This window comes from Lipophrys pholis (assembly GCF_963383615.2).
Source record: "Lipophrys pholis genome assembly, chromosome: 10".
Lineage (NCBI taxonomy): Eukaryota > Metazoa > Chordata > Actinopteri > Blenniiformes > Blenniidae > Lipophrys > Lipophrys pholis.
In genome coordinates, this window is record NC_137640.1 from 3,205,091 (window position 1) to 3,223,302 (window position 18,212).

The 18,212-nt window shown below is 44.8% G+C and overlaps 1 protein-coding gene across 1 annotated transcript in view; it reads left to right on the forward strand.

The window, feature by feature from the left end:
• Window positions 1–18,212, forward strand: part of adcy1a (adenylate cyclase 1a) — a 56,033-nt gene that overhangs the window by 4,596 nt on the left and 33,225 nt on the right. Inside the window, exons 2-4 of the mRNA XM_080472635.1 lie at window positions 830–979; window positions 7,377–7,495; window positions 10,765–10,876. Of these exons, the coding sequence (XP_080328761.1) occupies window positions 830–979; window positions 7,377–7,495; window positions 10,765–10,876 (381 nt within the window). The remainder of the gene's footprint in view (window positions 1–829; window positions 980–7,376; window positions 7,496–10,764; window positions 10,877–18,212) is intronic.

An 18,212-nucleotide genomic window follows, 5' to 3' on the forward strand; every position in this document is an offset into this window, starting at 1 on the left:
CGCTTTGTATGGGATATTTTTTTCGCAGTTTTTTGGCATTTATTTGGAAACGGTGAGCCCTTAACTTCCGAAATCTAAACGATTGGTCTTTGGATGATGACAGATCATCCCTGGAGAACTTTTTGGTAAAATACATACTCACAAACCAATGAATAAATACATGCAGACGAAAATATAACCTTCTCGGCCAACTTTCGTTGGCAAAAATATTACATGTGCATCAATCCAGACACACCAACACACGCACGCACGCACACACACACACACACACACACACACACACACACACACACACACACACACACACACACACACACACACACACACACACACACACACACACACACACACACACGCACGCACACACACACACTCATCCCGCTGAAGCATTGGAGATCGTCCACCAGCTGCACCTATGAAACACACATATGGAGGCACACATGTCCCTCTCCATTGGGCTGCCATGCACCGTGCATGTAGAAGGTGCCACCTTTCGCTTTTCTTTTGTGCGTCCGATCTTGTCTGTGTGCAGCTGGCAGCTCATTCAATTCCGGTTCACCAGCGTCAACCTGATTGGAGGGGTGGGGGGGGGCGTCGTCACCGGACGGGCCTCACAAACAGCCCTGACACACCGCTGAGTGATACTGCAACGGGCCAGCAGCTGCAGGCACAAAACACACATATGGAGGCCCACATGTTCCTTTCAGATCACTTGCATATATGGTTGATGCAGATGGTGCCATCTCTCTCTCTCTCTCTCTCTCTCTCTCTCTGTCTTTTTTGTTGTTGTTGTTTTTTGTTTGACATGTCTGTTCTTGTCTGTGTGCAGCTGGTGGCCAACGCGGTGCTGTTCACCAGCGTCAACCTGTCGGGGGTGTTTGTGAGGATCCTCACCGAGCGCACCCAGAGGAAAGTCTTCCTGCAGGCCCGCAACTGCATCGAGGAGCGGCTGCGACTGGAGGACGAAAATGAGAAACAGGTGAGGCGTGAATGCAAAGTCGGAAAAGAAAACAAGAGAAGATTACAACATGCATCCGCACACTGGACGCCTTTTCCACCGGAAAGAACCAGGTTCTAGTTCTGGTCCAGGGCCGGATTTAGCACCAGTTCTTTGTGTTTCCGCCGCCAAAGCCCCGGCCTATCAGGGGTTAAACTGGTGCTTAGCTGGCCCCACATCGTTTCTGGGCCAGATGGGGTCCAGAGCGGGGGCCTGACACGTCATCAGCTGGGGGCGGAGTTATCGCCACCGACGAGGCGGAAGAGACGCTGAACCGACTTTCCGAAATCCACAGCGAACACGGAGCCCCAGAGTGGTTGTAGAGAAAAAAAAAATAATAATGCGTGTGAACGACGTAATAAGTCGTTCCCTCAAGTTAATATTGCGAGGCGACGGGATGATTTAATCCGCGATGGCGGAGCAGTGGCTCTAGTCGAACTGTTGTGCTGCAGAGCTCCTGCTGTCACACTCAGTCAGCCGCGATACTTTTGGTTCATCAGCAACTAAAAAACAAACTACATACTACTGTAAATGAAAGCTTGGATTCATGTGAAAGAGAACTTTAACCGGAGTGTTCACGTATGTTGTTATTACCAACAGCTGTAAAGCTGCGTTCTATCGTTCCACACCTCCGTTCCTCCATGTTGAAGCTTTTGATTCAAAAGCAGGTCTGAAGTAGCTCCTGGTTCTTATCGGTGGAAAAGCCGTCACTGTGAGCCGCATGTTCATGAAAACTTCTCGTTCTCTTGAGAGTCTTCTTTAGCTTTCTCTCTCTCTCTCTTTTTTTTTTTTTTTTTTAAAGGTTTCAGGTGCCAATGTATTCTAACAACGTGCCCACAGGCACGCAGTAACTATGACAGCAGCTATTTAAGGAAAGAACAATTACTGTGGCACATGCACCGGCGCCACACATTCCCTCCCCCTCTTCGCACACCTACATGGAGCGATTTAACTGAGAAACAGTCGGGCAACTTTAACACACAGGAACACTTTGTTGTGCGCCGCACACCCCTCACCTGCAACGCTGCACCCAACCCAACCAGTTGTTAAATAGGGAATTAATTATCCCATGTATATGATACGCCTCAGTACGCGTCTCCGGTTCGTTATACACGGCGTTTCGTGAGCACACATGCACACTTAGCACCTGTGCTTTGTAGATTAGGTGATGATATGCTGCGTTTTCCGCCGCCAGTAACAGGCTCCCGTCTGACAGGTAATTACACAAGCAGATTGCTTTCATGGCCTCCCTACTCCAGTAAAGGTCACAGTTTATCTGGGTGAGGGAAACACACACGGACCCCTGATTGGGATCTATCAGCAGCCAGCTCCTGGGATGCTGCCGCCGCCGCCGCCGCCGCCGCCGCCGCCGCCGCTGCTGCTGATGTGCCCATGAACAAACACATCAGCCCGAGCGTTTCACTCACCAAGCGGGAGGAAAGGCCCTTTGTTTGCTCGGGGTTTTTGCTGTGAGCTGGATCCACAGGTTGTATTGATTGGGGGAACATGTGTGCGTCTTCGTAGTGGAAAGCCAGAGACAGTCCCCGAGCTTCCGCTTCACTCACATGGCGCCGGAGAGAACATGTAACTGTGACCACGGCTTCCCAACTTGTGGTCTGGGTTCCTAAACTGAAGTCCCGGGGAGGAGATTGACGGCGCGTTCACATTTCCCGGTTTGATCCGGACCAGAGTCTCTTTCGTTTGGGCGTCTTCAAGCGATCTCTGGTCCCCTTTGAAAACGTGGGTCTCGGTTGTCAAACAGTCTTTCCAGTGGGCGGGGTTAGAGGACGTGACGCAGAGCGCAATGCATTCTGGGTAGCAAACAAACAAAGCTCACCGCACGAATCAGAAGAAGCACCCCTGTTTACCGAGGCACCTCAGTGATTCTGATCAAACTCTGATGAAACAGAATGATGAGATCTTTGCAATTTGAATTAATGCTGGTGTCTGCAGTAGTAGCTCATGTTTAAGAGCTCCAGAGCTGCGGGACATGACTGCTAAATATTGTTGCATTGCTGTTCTTGAATTGTTGGGTGCAAGATAAAAAGCTGCAACAATCAAAATGGGATCAACCCTTCAAAAACTGTTAAAATACAATGTGTACTAGCAGCTCACCACTAGTCAGTGACCTCACGGCGCCTGCAATAAAATGTAAATTAAAAAAAAACATCAGGTGCTCAAATGGAGGACTTGCTAACTTTGCTCCGGATGAATCGAAGCAGAAACTGAACGTACGTTGAAAAAATAATTAAAAGTGATCCGCTCACTTGAAGCTCAGGCTACAAGTTTAACATCGTAACATTAAAACATCAACAAGTCCTGAAAAATACACTTCTGTGTTTTTTCTTTCGGAATAATCGTACATGTACTGATAAATCACACAGCCACACACACACACACACACACACACACACACACACACACACACACACACACACACACACACACACACACACACACACACACACACACACACACACACACACACACACACACACACACACACACACACACACACACGCATAAATATGATGATTATGTCCAAACACAGAGATTCCGTGGGAGTGTGGGTCATTAATAATCCACTGGGACCGGAGCCACGCTCAAACAGGAGGAGCACGGTGAATTAAACCTGGGACAGATGAGGGGAAATTGAAGCCATTAATGTGTGATTATAACACATTCAGGTTTTCGGAGGTGGAAAACATTCAAAACGCCGGGTAATTGAATACATTTATTCAAACTAACACATGTTCTCGCTTTAGTCGCCGTGATCTGCACACCTTAAACGTGCACACACCTTCACACGCTCGGGCTCAATCGGTAAGTGTGACGGCTGTTTCTAAAAGCTGCTCTCCAGCCAGCCACTGTGTGTGTGTGTGTGTGTGTGTGTGTGTGTGTGTGTGTGTGTGTGTGTGTGTGTGTGTGTGTGTGTGTGTGTGTGTGCGTGTGTGTGTTTCATTCGGCGGCAGGCTGTGTGAATGGAGGTGTAATGTGAAACAGTGTTGAAGGGAGACACGGGAGAGCCCCGGCTGCTTTCATAACCTCGCCTCTCAGCAGCTATTTGGTGCAGCCGCCTGATGATTCATTGTGCATTCACAACCGTTTGACATCCTGCCTGAGTTTCAAGCGCACTTTATGCCGCTGCAACTGAGACTATTCACGTGTACAAAAGCAAAATATGCTGAATCCATGGAGATGCCACTCTGCGCTGGAGCCGAGCGATTCGCCGGTTTGACTCAGAATTAGCTGAGGAAATATTCTACGGTGGATTAAATGATGAGGCTGGATGTGTCCGTCCAGCCCCCGGCCAGCTCAGTTGGTAGAGCATGGGACTCACAATCTCTAGGTAGAGGGTTCGTGTCCCACGCCGGGCGCCACCTTCCCGTGGGCTCACCACCCGCAGGAAGGTTCTTAATCGGTGCAATGTGATCTGGGTGACGGTGCTCAGACTGCCACCCCCACCACCCCGGAAACGGATAAGCGGGAGAAAATGGATGGATGTGTCCGTCCTCACCTCCGCCTCAGAGGAGCCCTTTCAGCTGGAAGCCTTATTACGAGAGGAGTTTCCGCTTTGGGATTCTGGTCAGCCTAACGGGGGCATGGTTGGAGCAAAACAATTTGTCAGTGCGTATGGAGAGTTGTCTATCTGTAGTGAGATTTGGCGAATTTAAAACGGAAACTGCAAAAGTTGTGAGTCTGTAGTTAGGTTTAAAAAATCTCTTAAAATTTGTAAATGTCTTAGGATTTCCAAATGCATACCAAGAGTTTGCAGTGTGTACAAAGATATGCATTATTCAAAATTCTGCACACGGCGTAACTACTGAGCTACACTGTGGCAGGGCGCTACCCAGTCGGAATGAACGAGCCTGTGAGCCCGAGCTCAGGGCGGGGAAACCTTCACACTACAGATATGAATCAGCAGAGGTTTAGCAAAAGGCACTGCAAAAAGAGACCCAATTGAGCTTTTGCTAAGCCCCGCCCCCAGACACAAACGAACCAATAGCATTCAACTGCCAAGGACTCGGACTATATGTATAAATATATATATATATATATTTATACGAAAACAAATATCCTGATTTACACTTAAATCCGATGACAAATCATCACACCTCCGACAGTTTTAAAACACAAAACACACGTTGGGACGCGTGCACAGCTCTTAGAATCCCCTCACATGTACACTGGATGCAGTTTGATAACCTCACCTCTCAACTCTGATGATTCATTGCGCATTCACGACCGTTTGACATCGTAATTAGCTGAGGAAAATTGTGATTAATGATTGAATTATTGGGCGAGCCTTCAAGCCTTCTTACATATTTCCCGTAAGCGAGGCCTGGTCGGTTCCTAAGGTGTCCTTCAGTATCAGGAGCTAAACTGTAAGCAGAAGATCAGCAAAGTGTAAAAATCACAACAAAATATGTTAGTATCAGCTGTTTTTAAAATATGTGCTGGAGATGGAACTGTTTTAGTAATATGAGCAGAGGGTGAAATGGTCCTATAGCACTTTGTTAGTAAAATAACACGAGCATTTGGATCTGTGAGGGTGAATTAATAAAAACATGAAGGCTTCAGAAATAAAGTATCCAACATTTGCCTGAAAGGAAGAATTACTGTTGGATCATTCAGCAGAATTTGGTAGAGAATTACACTGAAAGTCATCGATTCTATTTAACATCCAACAAAATTCAAAGGTAAAACACGAATACATAAGTTTCCTTTTGTACACATCACAATATTTTGCAGTGGACACCTTGTTTTTCCTTTTAATATTTCAACCTATGGTGAATAGATTTTTAATAGATATTTTTATACATTTTTGCACTAAATTCAAGGAAGAATTAAATTTTAGTGTCATTATTTTTTTGGGTATTGTGCTGTAATTTCACCGGTCTAAAATATTCTACTCAAGTACAAGTGGATATTCCAGTCTAAAAATTTACTTAACAAAAAGTAAAAAGTTACTCAAATAATATGTACTGAGGGTAAAAGTTACTTAGTTACTTTTTTGACAGCAGGACAACGGGCTGTCCTTAGTAGTACAATACTGCGGTATTATTCTGTTGCCTTTCTGGCGCTTGAAGCCGAAGTGGTCCCGTCAGTATGCCCAGGGGTTCACCTCGTGTTTTATTTTTTTGAGTTGAGTTTCAGCAGAAGCCGACGAAGCCGAGTCAGTCTCCATCTTTATTGTAACATCAGCAGCCGTTTGCTCTCCTACACGTCAGCAGTATTTCACTCATTAACTGCCATGATTGAAAACGTAGTAGAGTAGATTACTTGAAAAAAAAAACTTAATTAAAAGTAAAATTACAGAGTTTAAAAAAAAAACTTAAAAAAGTACAAGTACAGCAAAAACTACTCAATTCAAGTAAATGTAATTGAATGAATGAATGAATTTTATTCCGGAAATGTAAAAACACAAGAAAGAAAAGAAAGAAACTAGTTAAAAAAAACACAAAATTAATAAAGTAAAAAGAATATCACATTTTTTAGCGATAGCACACTCCAATTTTAATCTATGGCATTAGCTGTAAATGTTCGAACACTATAAACATCAAGAGTACCTGACATTTGTATGGACTGATGATTAATTTAATGCTATTACGGGTAAATCGCAACTATAAAACTACCAATATCGTATATAAAACCAGAATATGGACTGGGAGTCATGAGACTCTGGAGGCCGCCATTGTTGTTGTTATTCATCTGCTCGGGCATGAGCAGAAGAACTATTTACCGCGGCGGTGGCGTACATTTCAGGAGGACCGACCGCAAGATTCAGAAGGCGTTCATCCTCTGCTGAATAGGAGTTTAGTGTAATAGTAACCAACGCTCAGGTAGTGAGCTACGAAGAAATTCCACAACAGCTTTTTTTTTTTGGGGGGAGAAACCGATTCAAAGCTGCAGCTTATGAGAAACAACGACTTTGCCTCATGTTAATGCTAATGCTAATGCTAATGCTAACGCAGCGACACAGCAGGTGATCGCCGGCAACAAAAGATAACAGACTCACTTCAACACTGAATAGTTCCACTTAGTGGGAGGAAGATGCTCTATGAGCTGGATGCTACTGCTTCTTAAATGAAGCAGAATCGTAATTTGAACAAATTGAGGGTTTCAAATGGCAGAACCTGCATTCTCCTGGAATATCAACAGTATTTTCTTCTACTTGAAGAAACTAATTGCTTCCTCCGAAAGAAACATTAATGAATCGCGGTACAGACGAGCAGAAATCCGAGCTGGCCGGCTCAACCACTGAAATCTTTCTCCCCGGAAACGGCGACTTCAACGTGCTGCATGTGCGCCACAGCGTCCTCCTGGACTGAAGTTCTGACGCTGCCTCCCCTTTTGTTTTTAACCCTTCCCTCCCCAGGAGCGTCTGCTAATGAGCCTCCTGCCCAGGAACGTTGCCATGGAGATGAAGGAGGACTTCCTGAAGCCGCCTGAGAGGATCTTTCACAAGATCTACATCCAGCGTCACGACAATGTCAGGTATGAGGCTGCCATGACAACAGAGGTGTGCGGCGGGTGTCCAGGTGTCACCTGACGTCTATTCTTGACGTCAGGGTCAAGAATAGAAGGGGAGCAATTAAGATTACCCTAGGCTATGCGTAAAGGTTGGAGGGGGGGGGGGGGGGGGGGGGGGGGGTTGAACGCGGCATCAGTTCCTCCTCCACCCAACCAAAACTCTGCTGCTCTGGACCCGTAGGGGGGAAACATCCACCAAGTTTTACACTCATGGCACTTGTCTTTTCTCACCACCGTGGGGGGTGATGACATCATCGTTTGACCACAGATCGTCTTTGCCGTCCACACCTCACAGCCGAGCCTGTTTTCGGGATTCTAAAACGCCGCCCCGTGTGGATGATCGCCCCAAAACGACCCCGTTTACGTGAACCGGCGTTCTGGTGTGGACGGAACCTTAAACCCGCCGAAAGCCACAGTAACTTACTGCAGCCCACGCACCCGAAACCTTACATTTATTACATCGATTCTTCAGGACGAGAGTCACTCCGGTCCTGAGAGCAATTGTCTTTGACAGTCAGGGAACACACCTGCCGCCTTTTACCTGGTGGTTTACCTCCTCGGATGCTCTCACAGTGGATGAGACGCGGCGGAGTGCGGGAGCGACTCTGAGCTCGTTACCTTGCAGCGAGGCAGTAAAGAGAACGGTGGAGCCGCATTAGTGCTGCTGAGTGTTGGAGTCGAGGGCCGGGTAGCGTATCAAGCGCACTCCTGTCAAGAGTCAATCCTCTCCGCTCTGTCTGCTCGGGCTCAGACACATACACACACACACACACACACTGCTAATGCTAATGCTAACGCTGATGCTGTGGCGTTCTGGCCAAACGACACATGTGGCGCCCGCCTCCAGAGAGACGCCGCAAACAAGCACATGTGCACATGAACACGTGGAAAAGAAACGAAAACAAGAAGAAGAAAAAAAAACTGAAATCAGCTTTATGTTGCTGAGCAGGGGCGTAACAGCCCCCTGAGGAACCCCCCACCCCCACCCCCACCCCCACCCCCAACCCCACTCTTTGATCAGGCCCCGGGAACGTTTGATGGCACTCCTCCGCCTGCCGCCGTCCTGCCGTCTCCTCCTCGCCCGCCGTTCAGAGACGGATCACACGGCAGAGCTTCTTCGGTGGAGCGGCAGTCGTGATCCCGGCTTTGCATACATCAGGCTCCTGAGCAACTGCACCACCGCACTGCACCCCCCCACCCCCCACCCACCAAAAAAAATAAAATATCAGCACAGAGGCTCGGTCACGATGCAGAGAAACGGGCCCACAACTGCAATCTCAACACTCGTTTCGGCAACTCGTTTCGCATCTGCAGCCCCGAGCATCGGACAAAAATAAGATAAATAAATAAATAAAAAACAGCCTGCCGTCGCATATCTGGTTCAATTTGTAATCTTGTGTTTATTTATTGTTTGATTCCGGTGCAGCTGCAGCGTTTAACGAGACACAAGAAGGGAACAACGTTGGCTTAATAAGATGGCAGATCTGCAGACAGGGCAGCTGTCATTTCAGCTGCTGTTTGTCTGTGAATTAGAGGCTGCTTTCTTTTTGAAGTCCAAAAAAAAAAAAAAAAAATAAACCCGCACGGCTTCAAGAATTCATGAGTTTCTATGGTGAATCTTCCGCTGTTTTCACTGTAAACCGCACCAGAATAGAAAGCTTGACAGATTCAGCATGGCTCCGGCATTAACAGAGAAACACGTACGAGCGTCTCCTCAGGAAATCCTTCTGTAAAATTAGCCTCCGTTGATTTTAAACTGAGGCCCTGTTTACAAAACAACATTTCCAAGGGAAATTGCAAAACTTCCGTGATGTTTTGGGTGTGTGTTTACATGACAACGGTGCTTGGAGTCACTGAAAACACAACTTTTTGAAAACGACGCCCAAGGTGGAACTTTTCAGAAACACTCCGTCTCTGTGGACAAAGCTACTTTTTGGAAACTCGCCAACTCCCATCGCCATCTAAACGGGGAAAATGCAACTTTACGAAAACGTCTGTCTTTGTGGAAACGGTGAAAACCACAGCGTTTTCTAAATATTGGCTGTCCCTGTCTCAGTGCTTAGGGGGCAAAAGCAACTTTTTGAAAATGCTCTGTCTCTGTGAAAAAAGAGGTCAAATGCAACTTTTAGAAAACACTGACTCTCTGTCTCCATGGAACCATGGAAACGGGAGGTGGGGGAAACGCAACTTTTTGAAAATGGCTCCCAAGCCTTAGGCTTGCCGATGTATGAAAAGTTTTTCTGAAACTTTTAGATGCAGACGTATTAGAGACAGTTTCTTGCTTCACCAACTTCTTTTTTGAGCTTCGTCTCGGCCCTCACATCCATCCATTCATCTTCTTTCTCATTTAGTTCACACAAGGTCCCAGGGATTATCTTACATTGGGAATAAACTATAAGCTTCTAAAATTAGCAAATTATAACATTCTCTTGTTTATATTTTCATTTAATCAATCCTGCAATCTAAGTCAGACGTATTAAACACAAACATAACGTTATTCATTCAAACTTACATTTTTCGAACCAAAAACACAAAAAAAAAACAACCCATGATTTTAACTTCTTTAATTATCATATATAAAGAGAACTTAGCCTGCATGTCGTCTTATAATATGTTAATAAATGTAATAATAAAATATGTTGTTGTGCATGTGTTTTTGTTTGTTTGTGTGTCACGTTTTAAAAAAAACCCCAAAACTAAATAAAAAAAGTCAACGCTGTAGAAAATGACAGCCTTGAAATTCTTTTTTCAAACAGTGTACCCAAACCCAGCTCCGATGCTTTTGCTCTACTGAGAGCAGCGATTTCTCAGTGAGTCAATAAGATCCATAACACCTTGTTTGGCTGCCATCTGGCCCACGTCTGAGAAAATGAATCAGGGGCTGAGTAGCTTTCAACGCCTCCCTCCACCCCAACACAGCAGCCAGCCAGCAGCAGGCAATTTGGCTCGGTGAGTGATTTAGTGGCCGGCCTGTAAGACGCTCTCACTGACCGCAGATGAGATTATTGCGGTCGCTCCGCTTCTGATCGCCATTAGCCTGTTTTCTGTCTTACCTCTGTGTGATTTGTGGCTATTTTCTGCCGGGAAAATTGTTGAACCCGCCCCGTGTGTTTGTTTTTATTTACGCTTTATTGACCCGAGAACGAGCACCGAACGATCCGACGTCTTGACTTGCTGAGAGCCGCCACATTTTAACTGAAATGTCTTTTTCTTTTGGTTCCGCCCGCCGGCAGCATCCTGTTTGCGGACATCGTGGGCTTCACCAGTCTGGCCTCTCAGTGCACGGCTCAGGAGCTGGTCAAGCTGCTCAACGAGCTCTTCGGGAAGTTTGACGAACTGGCCACAGTAAGTTCACCAAGACGAAAACCTCATTTAGACTGCTGCCTTTTTCTTTTTTCTAGAATATTGACGTTGTGGATCGACATGACACACTGTTAATTTCTGTCATTCTGTCCGTGGTAAATGGATTCACTTATATATCACTTTTGAAACTGCCTGAGCAGTCCCCAGCAGAGTCCAACGTCCCGCTCTGCTCAGAGAGTGACTGGACCGATGGATTACCCAGCATGCCTCATCATAAGCACAAGCTGGCATTGCTCTGAGCAACCAGGTCCATATTCGAGTCTCTTTCCATGTGAAGTTTGCGTGTTGTCACCACACACTCATCAGCTTCCTGCAGGTTCTTGTTTGCTCATCGAAGCTCCTTACATTTCTTGTTGTGTTCTGAATAACATTTTGAGTTGAGATCGTGACGGTGAACGTGGCCTCGGGTTCAAGTCAGTCGGGTGCGTCCGGCGGAGGAAGCTGCAGAAGAACGCGCGGTTCCGTTAGGAAAAGCTTGAGCCGTCACACTGTGCCTGCGGTGAGGGCGTCGGGCTGGCGGCGGGTTGGCGGCGGGTTGGCGGCGGGTTGGCGGCGAGCGACTCTGAACAGTTGGTGAGCTCCTGTTTCAGCCGCTTGTTCCTCCGTAACTCCAAACAGCCTCCAAGAAAACCAAATGTATTATTTAGTCCTGGAGCTCATTTATTATGCCAAGCCATGTATCGATCCAAATGGTGAAAGTGAAGCTGGAAGGTTTGACGGACGTGGAGGAGGAGGAGGAGGAGGAGGAGGAGGAGGGGATGAAGGTCAAGGAGGAAAATGAACTGGAAGGAGGCTGAATAGAGAGATCTGAGCGAAATGATCCTTAGACGGGGAGATAACGGCTGAGGAGTAGTTAGTGTGTGTGTGTGTGTGTGTGTGTGTGTGTGTGTGTGTGTGTGTGTGTGTGTGTGTGTGTGTGTGTGTGTGTGTGTGTGTGTGTGTGTGTGTGTGTGTGGACATCATTGAGCATGTGCAACGTTGTTTTCTGGAAAAGAAGATTAGGTGAGTGAGTGGTTCTCACTGTAAACACATTAATACTGCAACACACACGCATGCACAGCATGGAGCACGGAAAATGACCCCAACAAAATTAATATAATAGTATAAATAAATTAATAAATAGTATTTATTTATTTATTTATTTAAGGGACAGACAAAACAATAGATAGATAGATCAATAAACAAACAAATAAATAAATAAATAAATTTATAAGTAATGTGTTGGATAATACCCCAGTATTTTTTTTATATTTTCAATTGAAAAAAATTATTTAAATGTCTTTTTTCGTTGGGGTATTAGAAAAGGTTCTTAAAAATGACATAATGGAAATATATAAATGTAAGAATTATTGAACTTTTGAACGAATTGATTATTCGTGGAAATGTATAAATAAATAATTAGATAAGTAAATAGTGTATAATGTATTTGGTAAAGGCTATTTCTGTAAATGAATGTAGAAGCATGTGTCATCGATCAATACGTGAATACATAATGAATGCAGAAGGAAGTGTACAACCAAGTAATGTTTGTACAACCAGATAAATAATTATATAAATGAAAAAAAAATGACCTATATGACAGACTAATACATAAACATTTGCATCACTACATGAGTACATAAATTAATAAATAATACATGGACAAATGCATAGATGTAAAAATGAATAAATCAATAAAGAAATTGCATAGTGAAAAATGCATATTTATATGCATATTTAAGAAAAAGGAACTCGAAAACAGGAAATATAATGCAGATTTTTATGGTTTTTTTTTTTATGTTTTTTATTTGAATGTTGTGAAGAGAAATTCAAAACACAAAATGAGTCTAACAGCTTCCAGCTACAGTTCAAGTAGGTTCGTCCATCATTAAACATGTATTATAAGCATTGCATTGCTCACATGACGTCCTCCGTCAGCAGCAGGTAGAAAAGAGAGGACGAGCGATGGCTGTGGTTTGGACATTCTTTAATATTATTCTGGAATGTTTGTCATTATTCCCGCCGGGTCGGAGGATGGGAGAACCTCTTTTGCTGGAAAAGGAACCACCAACATCCATCTCTGTCGTTTTCCTCCTTCAATGGGGGGAAAATTTGATTTGGGTCCAAAGTTTTATCAAAAGATATATATATATATATATATATTTATTCTTTTTTTTTTTAACTGAACACACATTAAAATCTGTTGGATATGGTCCACTGCTCTGTCTCGGGTCCTTTTGGACTCAGATTTCCCATCGAGATGATCAACGTGCTGTTTAGCGTCTCCCATATCGTTCGTTTCTGTCGCTACCAAAACTGCCGGAAATTTGTTGCCAGAGACTTTTCAAGGGATTTCTGCACTGCAGGTGGGTCAATTAATTTTTAATCATATCAATCACATTGACGGATTCCTCCACATTAACGTGTTAAGTCTGACAACCCTAAAATAAATATGTGATTTATTGAATATTTCACAGACGTGTCACTCTCTACAGCCATTTATTATTCCAGTGCAGATACTGTCAGGCCAGTTCCATCTCTATAGATTCATCAATAATCCTAATAGACTGAACACATGCTCACACATACAAAGTACCTGTGTCACAAACAGGTCACACCGAGGATCGTTGCGGTCACATGACAGCAGCCGGCCACGTCGGTGTCGGCCGAGGTCTGATGCCGGATAAGAATGACGCCCTTGATCTTCGAAGGATCAATCTGCTAATGAAGAGCATGAAATGTGGTTGGAAATGCTCATGAGCGTGCAGCCGCTCTCAGAAAACCAGCTTTAATAAACCAGGAACCAGGAAACCGGAGCGCTTAGCAACCGAGGAGCCAAATATCTTCCCGTACAGGAAGTGTCGGCAAACCAAATCAAACATGAAGAAAACACTAGAGAATAAGAGTTTTCTTTTGTGTGTGTGTGTGGTTTTTTTTATCCCACACCTGCTGCCTGCGTTATCCGCAACGTCGGCGCATGAAGAGGCGGAAGTATCGGAGCTTCGTTCAACACTTGGAGAAAACAATAAAGTGTAGTCGACTGCAGAACAAATTCTCAGCTGTCCACATTCCACATGCATATTACAACCAATTATGTAAATTCAGAATGTAATAACTCCAGTCAATGATATCATAATACATACATAATGCTGCATTTCTTGGAATTAAAAACTCTTTTTTTTGAAGGTTTTGTGCAGTTTACTTATGAAAAATAGTTAGCGTGTGTGGGATACGTGGTCTCATCGCTCTCTACTGCCTCCACAGTACGGACATGGCAGTGCGTGGTTGCAGGTGGTCTGCAGAAACGCATAGCGTCTGTATATCGTTTGTGTTTGGAGTATGAATATGGCTTTTAAGAAGTACTTGTGTCAGTACTCAGTATCGGCAAGTAGCTAAAGGTTAGTACAAGAACGATTACTTCTACTTACTAGAACGTCACTAAGTAGAGCGCAGACCTTCGCCAACGCCACGTTTTGTTTGCGTAACCGAGTTAGCATCGCGAGCACGATAGCCGTTAGCTCATATCGATGCTATATCAGGGAGCGACATCGCTGTGTGAAATCTGCTTCTTCTTCTTCTTCTTCTTCTTCTTCTTCTTCTTCTTCTTCTTCTTCTTCTTCTTCTTCTTCTTCTTCTTCTTCTTCTTCTTCTTCTTCTTCTTCTTCTTCTTCTTCTTCTTCTTCTTCTTCTTCTTCTTCTTCTTCTTCTTCTTCTTCTTCTTCTTCTTCTTCTGGGTTTAACGACAGTTTGCATCCATGAATGTTGCATTACTGCCATCTGCTGGTTCCATCGCGCTACGTTAGTTCCCACCACTTTATAGGAAAGAAAGAAAGAAACAAACAAACAAACAAACAAAGGGACTGTGTGAAATCTACTAAAATACAATTTTACAGGGTTTTTTTTTTACATTCAGTCGTTAACGTCCCCAAAACTAATGGATTGGTCCTTGGATGATGACAAATCATCCCTGATAATTTCAGGCAATTCGTGTGAGTAGTTTTTGTGAAAAGTTGGTAAAATACATACATACTAAATAATAGATTAAAGAATAAATGAATGAATGGATGGATGGATAAATAGAGAAATTAATAAATAAATACACGCAGACGAACACATAACCTTCTAACCTGCTCTTTTAGGTAAAAATGAATTAAACTCGTGCACATACAGGGAGAACATGCAATCTCCACAGAGCAGAGGCCCCATGCCCGGTCTCGAACCGGAAGTCATATCACTGTGAAGGAGAGACCTCCACACACTGACATGTCAGCCTGGACTGAGCCCCCCCCCCCCCCCCCCCCCCAATGTGTCATCAAACTAAGACTCCATCTGAAATGTCACAAACGCACTCAGCCCTCGATGTGCCACATGCTTGACCTCTTCTTCCACGAGGCCGGCAGATCTCTCCAGACAGTTTACTCTTGCTTTTCACACACACACACACACACACACACACACACACACACACACACACACACACACACACACACACACACACACACACACACACACACACACACACACACACACACACACACACACACACACACACACACACACACACACACACGAGTCACATGATCAGCAGGATTATCCCTCTTCAGTTCATTCCACATCTCCACAATCAGTCATGGCTTAACGTTGGGGGGGGGGGGGGGGGGGGGGGCGGAGAGAGAGATACAAGGTGCTATGTGCTATCCAGTGTTCTGCAAGCCATTATAAGTAGATCTTGTGATGAGGATATATTGTGCGTGTGTGTGTGTGAGTGTGTGTGTGTGTTTCTGCAGCTGCATCCTAATTGAGATTTATCCCCTGTCGTGTTAGCGAGGGAGAAATTCACTTTCAAATCGGCTCTGTCACAGCTGCCGAGGCTGTCTGACTGCTGTATGCTACACAACACATTTATTCCCCCCGGGGGTTCAACCTATAAACTTAACCACAACAGACACACGCCTCAGAACCACGGCGGAAATGAATCGGAACTGGGAATCGACGCTGCTTTGACTGCCAGTTGTCCCCGATCAGCGGATTTTAAATCTCCAACAGTGGTTCCTTTTTTTTTTTTTCTTGAGACACGGCTGATAATTCCTTGCTACACACACACACACACACACACACACACACACAGACACACACACACACACACACACACACACACACACACACTACTAGTGCCGGGATAATCATCCACGTTCTGAATCCTCATAGCCTCCCACGCCGGGATCTTTCTGCTCCCGTGAGCAGAAAACCAGAGCACCCATCTTCTCTTTTCTCATTTCTGCCTCTTACCCTGCAGTTGTCATGAATCCTCTGTGTGTGTGTGTGTGTGTGTGTGTGTGTGTGTGTGTGTGTGTGTGTGTGTGTGTGTGTGTGTGTGTGTGTGTGTGTGTGTGTGTGTGTGTGTGTCACTCAGAGGCTGCCCGCGGGCGAAGCTTTATAGAGTCTCCTATTATGATTTCCTGATGACTGTGTGTGATACAGCGCCAAAAAAACGTGCAATCAACTAAACTGAACTACCTGTACAGTATGGTTCCGCCGTGTAACCATGCAGCTATTTCTGTTTTCCTGCAGGTGTGTGTTCCTGTGTGTATGTGTGTGTGTGTGTGTGTGTGTGTGTGTGTGTGTGTGTGTGTGTGTGTGTGTGTGTGTGTGTGTGTGTGTGTGTGTGTGTGATCACCGCAGAGTTTGTGCACAATGTGACAAACAGCAGATCTGTCTGGGAACGTGTGGGTGGGATTCTACTTCAAGAGCATGTCGGAGCAATTAGAGCCGGCCTCAACTACAAACACACAAGCGGCTGCTCGGGCGCACACATCTGATTTACATGAGCGGAGATGCAGCCGCAGCTCGCGCGCGGTTTTCTGTACAGTCACGTCTCCCGCAGCAGGCAGCGACGGTGCTCTGATGCTGCCGGTCCAGCTGGTAAACAGAGAGAAACGTCACCACGGCGATTCCCGCCGGGGCTTTTTACAGTAACGAGATTCTGTTCAACTTTGGCTTTTGTTTCTCACCTGAAATGTCATTGTGAAGTGATGAAGTTTTTCTGGAAAATAAGCTTAAAAAAAACATCCAAATCACGAAGCATTCAAAGTTTCTGAAGATACTTTCATCATGCGGTGTTGTAGTTTAACGCTCTCGATTCGCTTCACTGCTTCATCTTCTCTGTGGAGGTTTCATGTTCTTCTTCCACCCCAGTATTGCTTTATTTTGATTATGTACTACGGTGGCCCAGAAGGGCCAACAGCACAACACAACAACGAAAAGCCACAACACAACAACAGAAAGTCACAACACAACAACAGAAAGTCACAACACAACAACGAAAAGCCACAACACAACAACAAAAAGCCACAACACAACAACAGAAAGTCACAACACAACAACAGAAAGTCACAACACAACAACAAAAAGCCACAACACAACAACGAAAAGTCACAACACAACAACAGAAAGTCACAACACAACAACGAAAAGCCACGACACAACAGAAAGTCACAACACAACAACGAAAAGCCACAACACAACAACAGAAAGTCACAACACAACAACAGAAAGCCACAACACAACAACAGAAAGTCACAACACAACAACAAAAAGCCACAACACAACAACAAAAAGCCACGACACAACAGAAAGTCACAACACAACAACAAAAAGCCACAACACAACAACAGAAAGTCACAACACAACAACAGAAAGTCACAACACAACAACAAAAAGCCACAACACAACAACAAAAAGCCACAACACAACAACAAAAAGCCACAACACAACAACAGAAAGTCACAACACAACAACGAAAAGCCACGACACAACAGAAAGTCACAACACAACAACGAAACGCCACAACACAACAACAGAAAGTCACAACACAACAACAGACAGCCACAACACAACAACAAAAAGCCACGACACAACAGAAAGCCACAACACAACAACAAAAAGCCACAACACAACAACAGAAAGTCACAACACAACAACAGAAAGTCACAACACAACAACGAAAAGCCACAACACAACAACAAAAAGCCACAACACAACAACAGAAAGTCACAACACAACAACAGAAAGTCACAACACAACAACAAAAAGCCACAACACAACAACGAAAAGTCACAACACAACAACAGAAAGTCACAACACAACAACAGAAAGCCACAACACAACAACGAAAAGCCACGACACAACAGAAAGTCACAACACAACAACGAAAAGCCACAACACAACAACAGAAAGCCACAACACAACAACAGAAAGCCACAACACAACAACAGAAAGTCACAACACAACAACAAAAAGCCACAACACAACAACAAAAAGCCACGACACAACAGAAAGT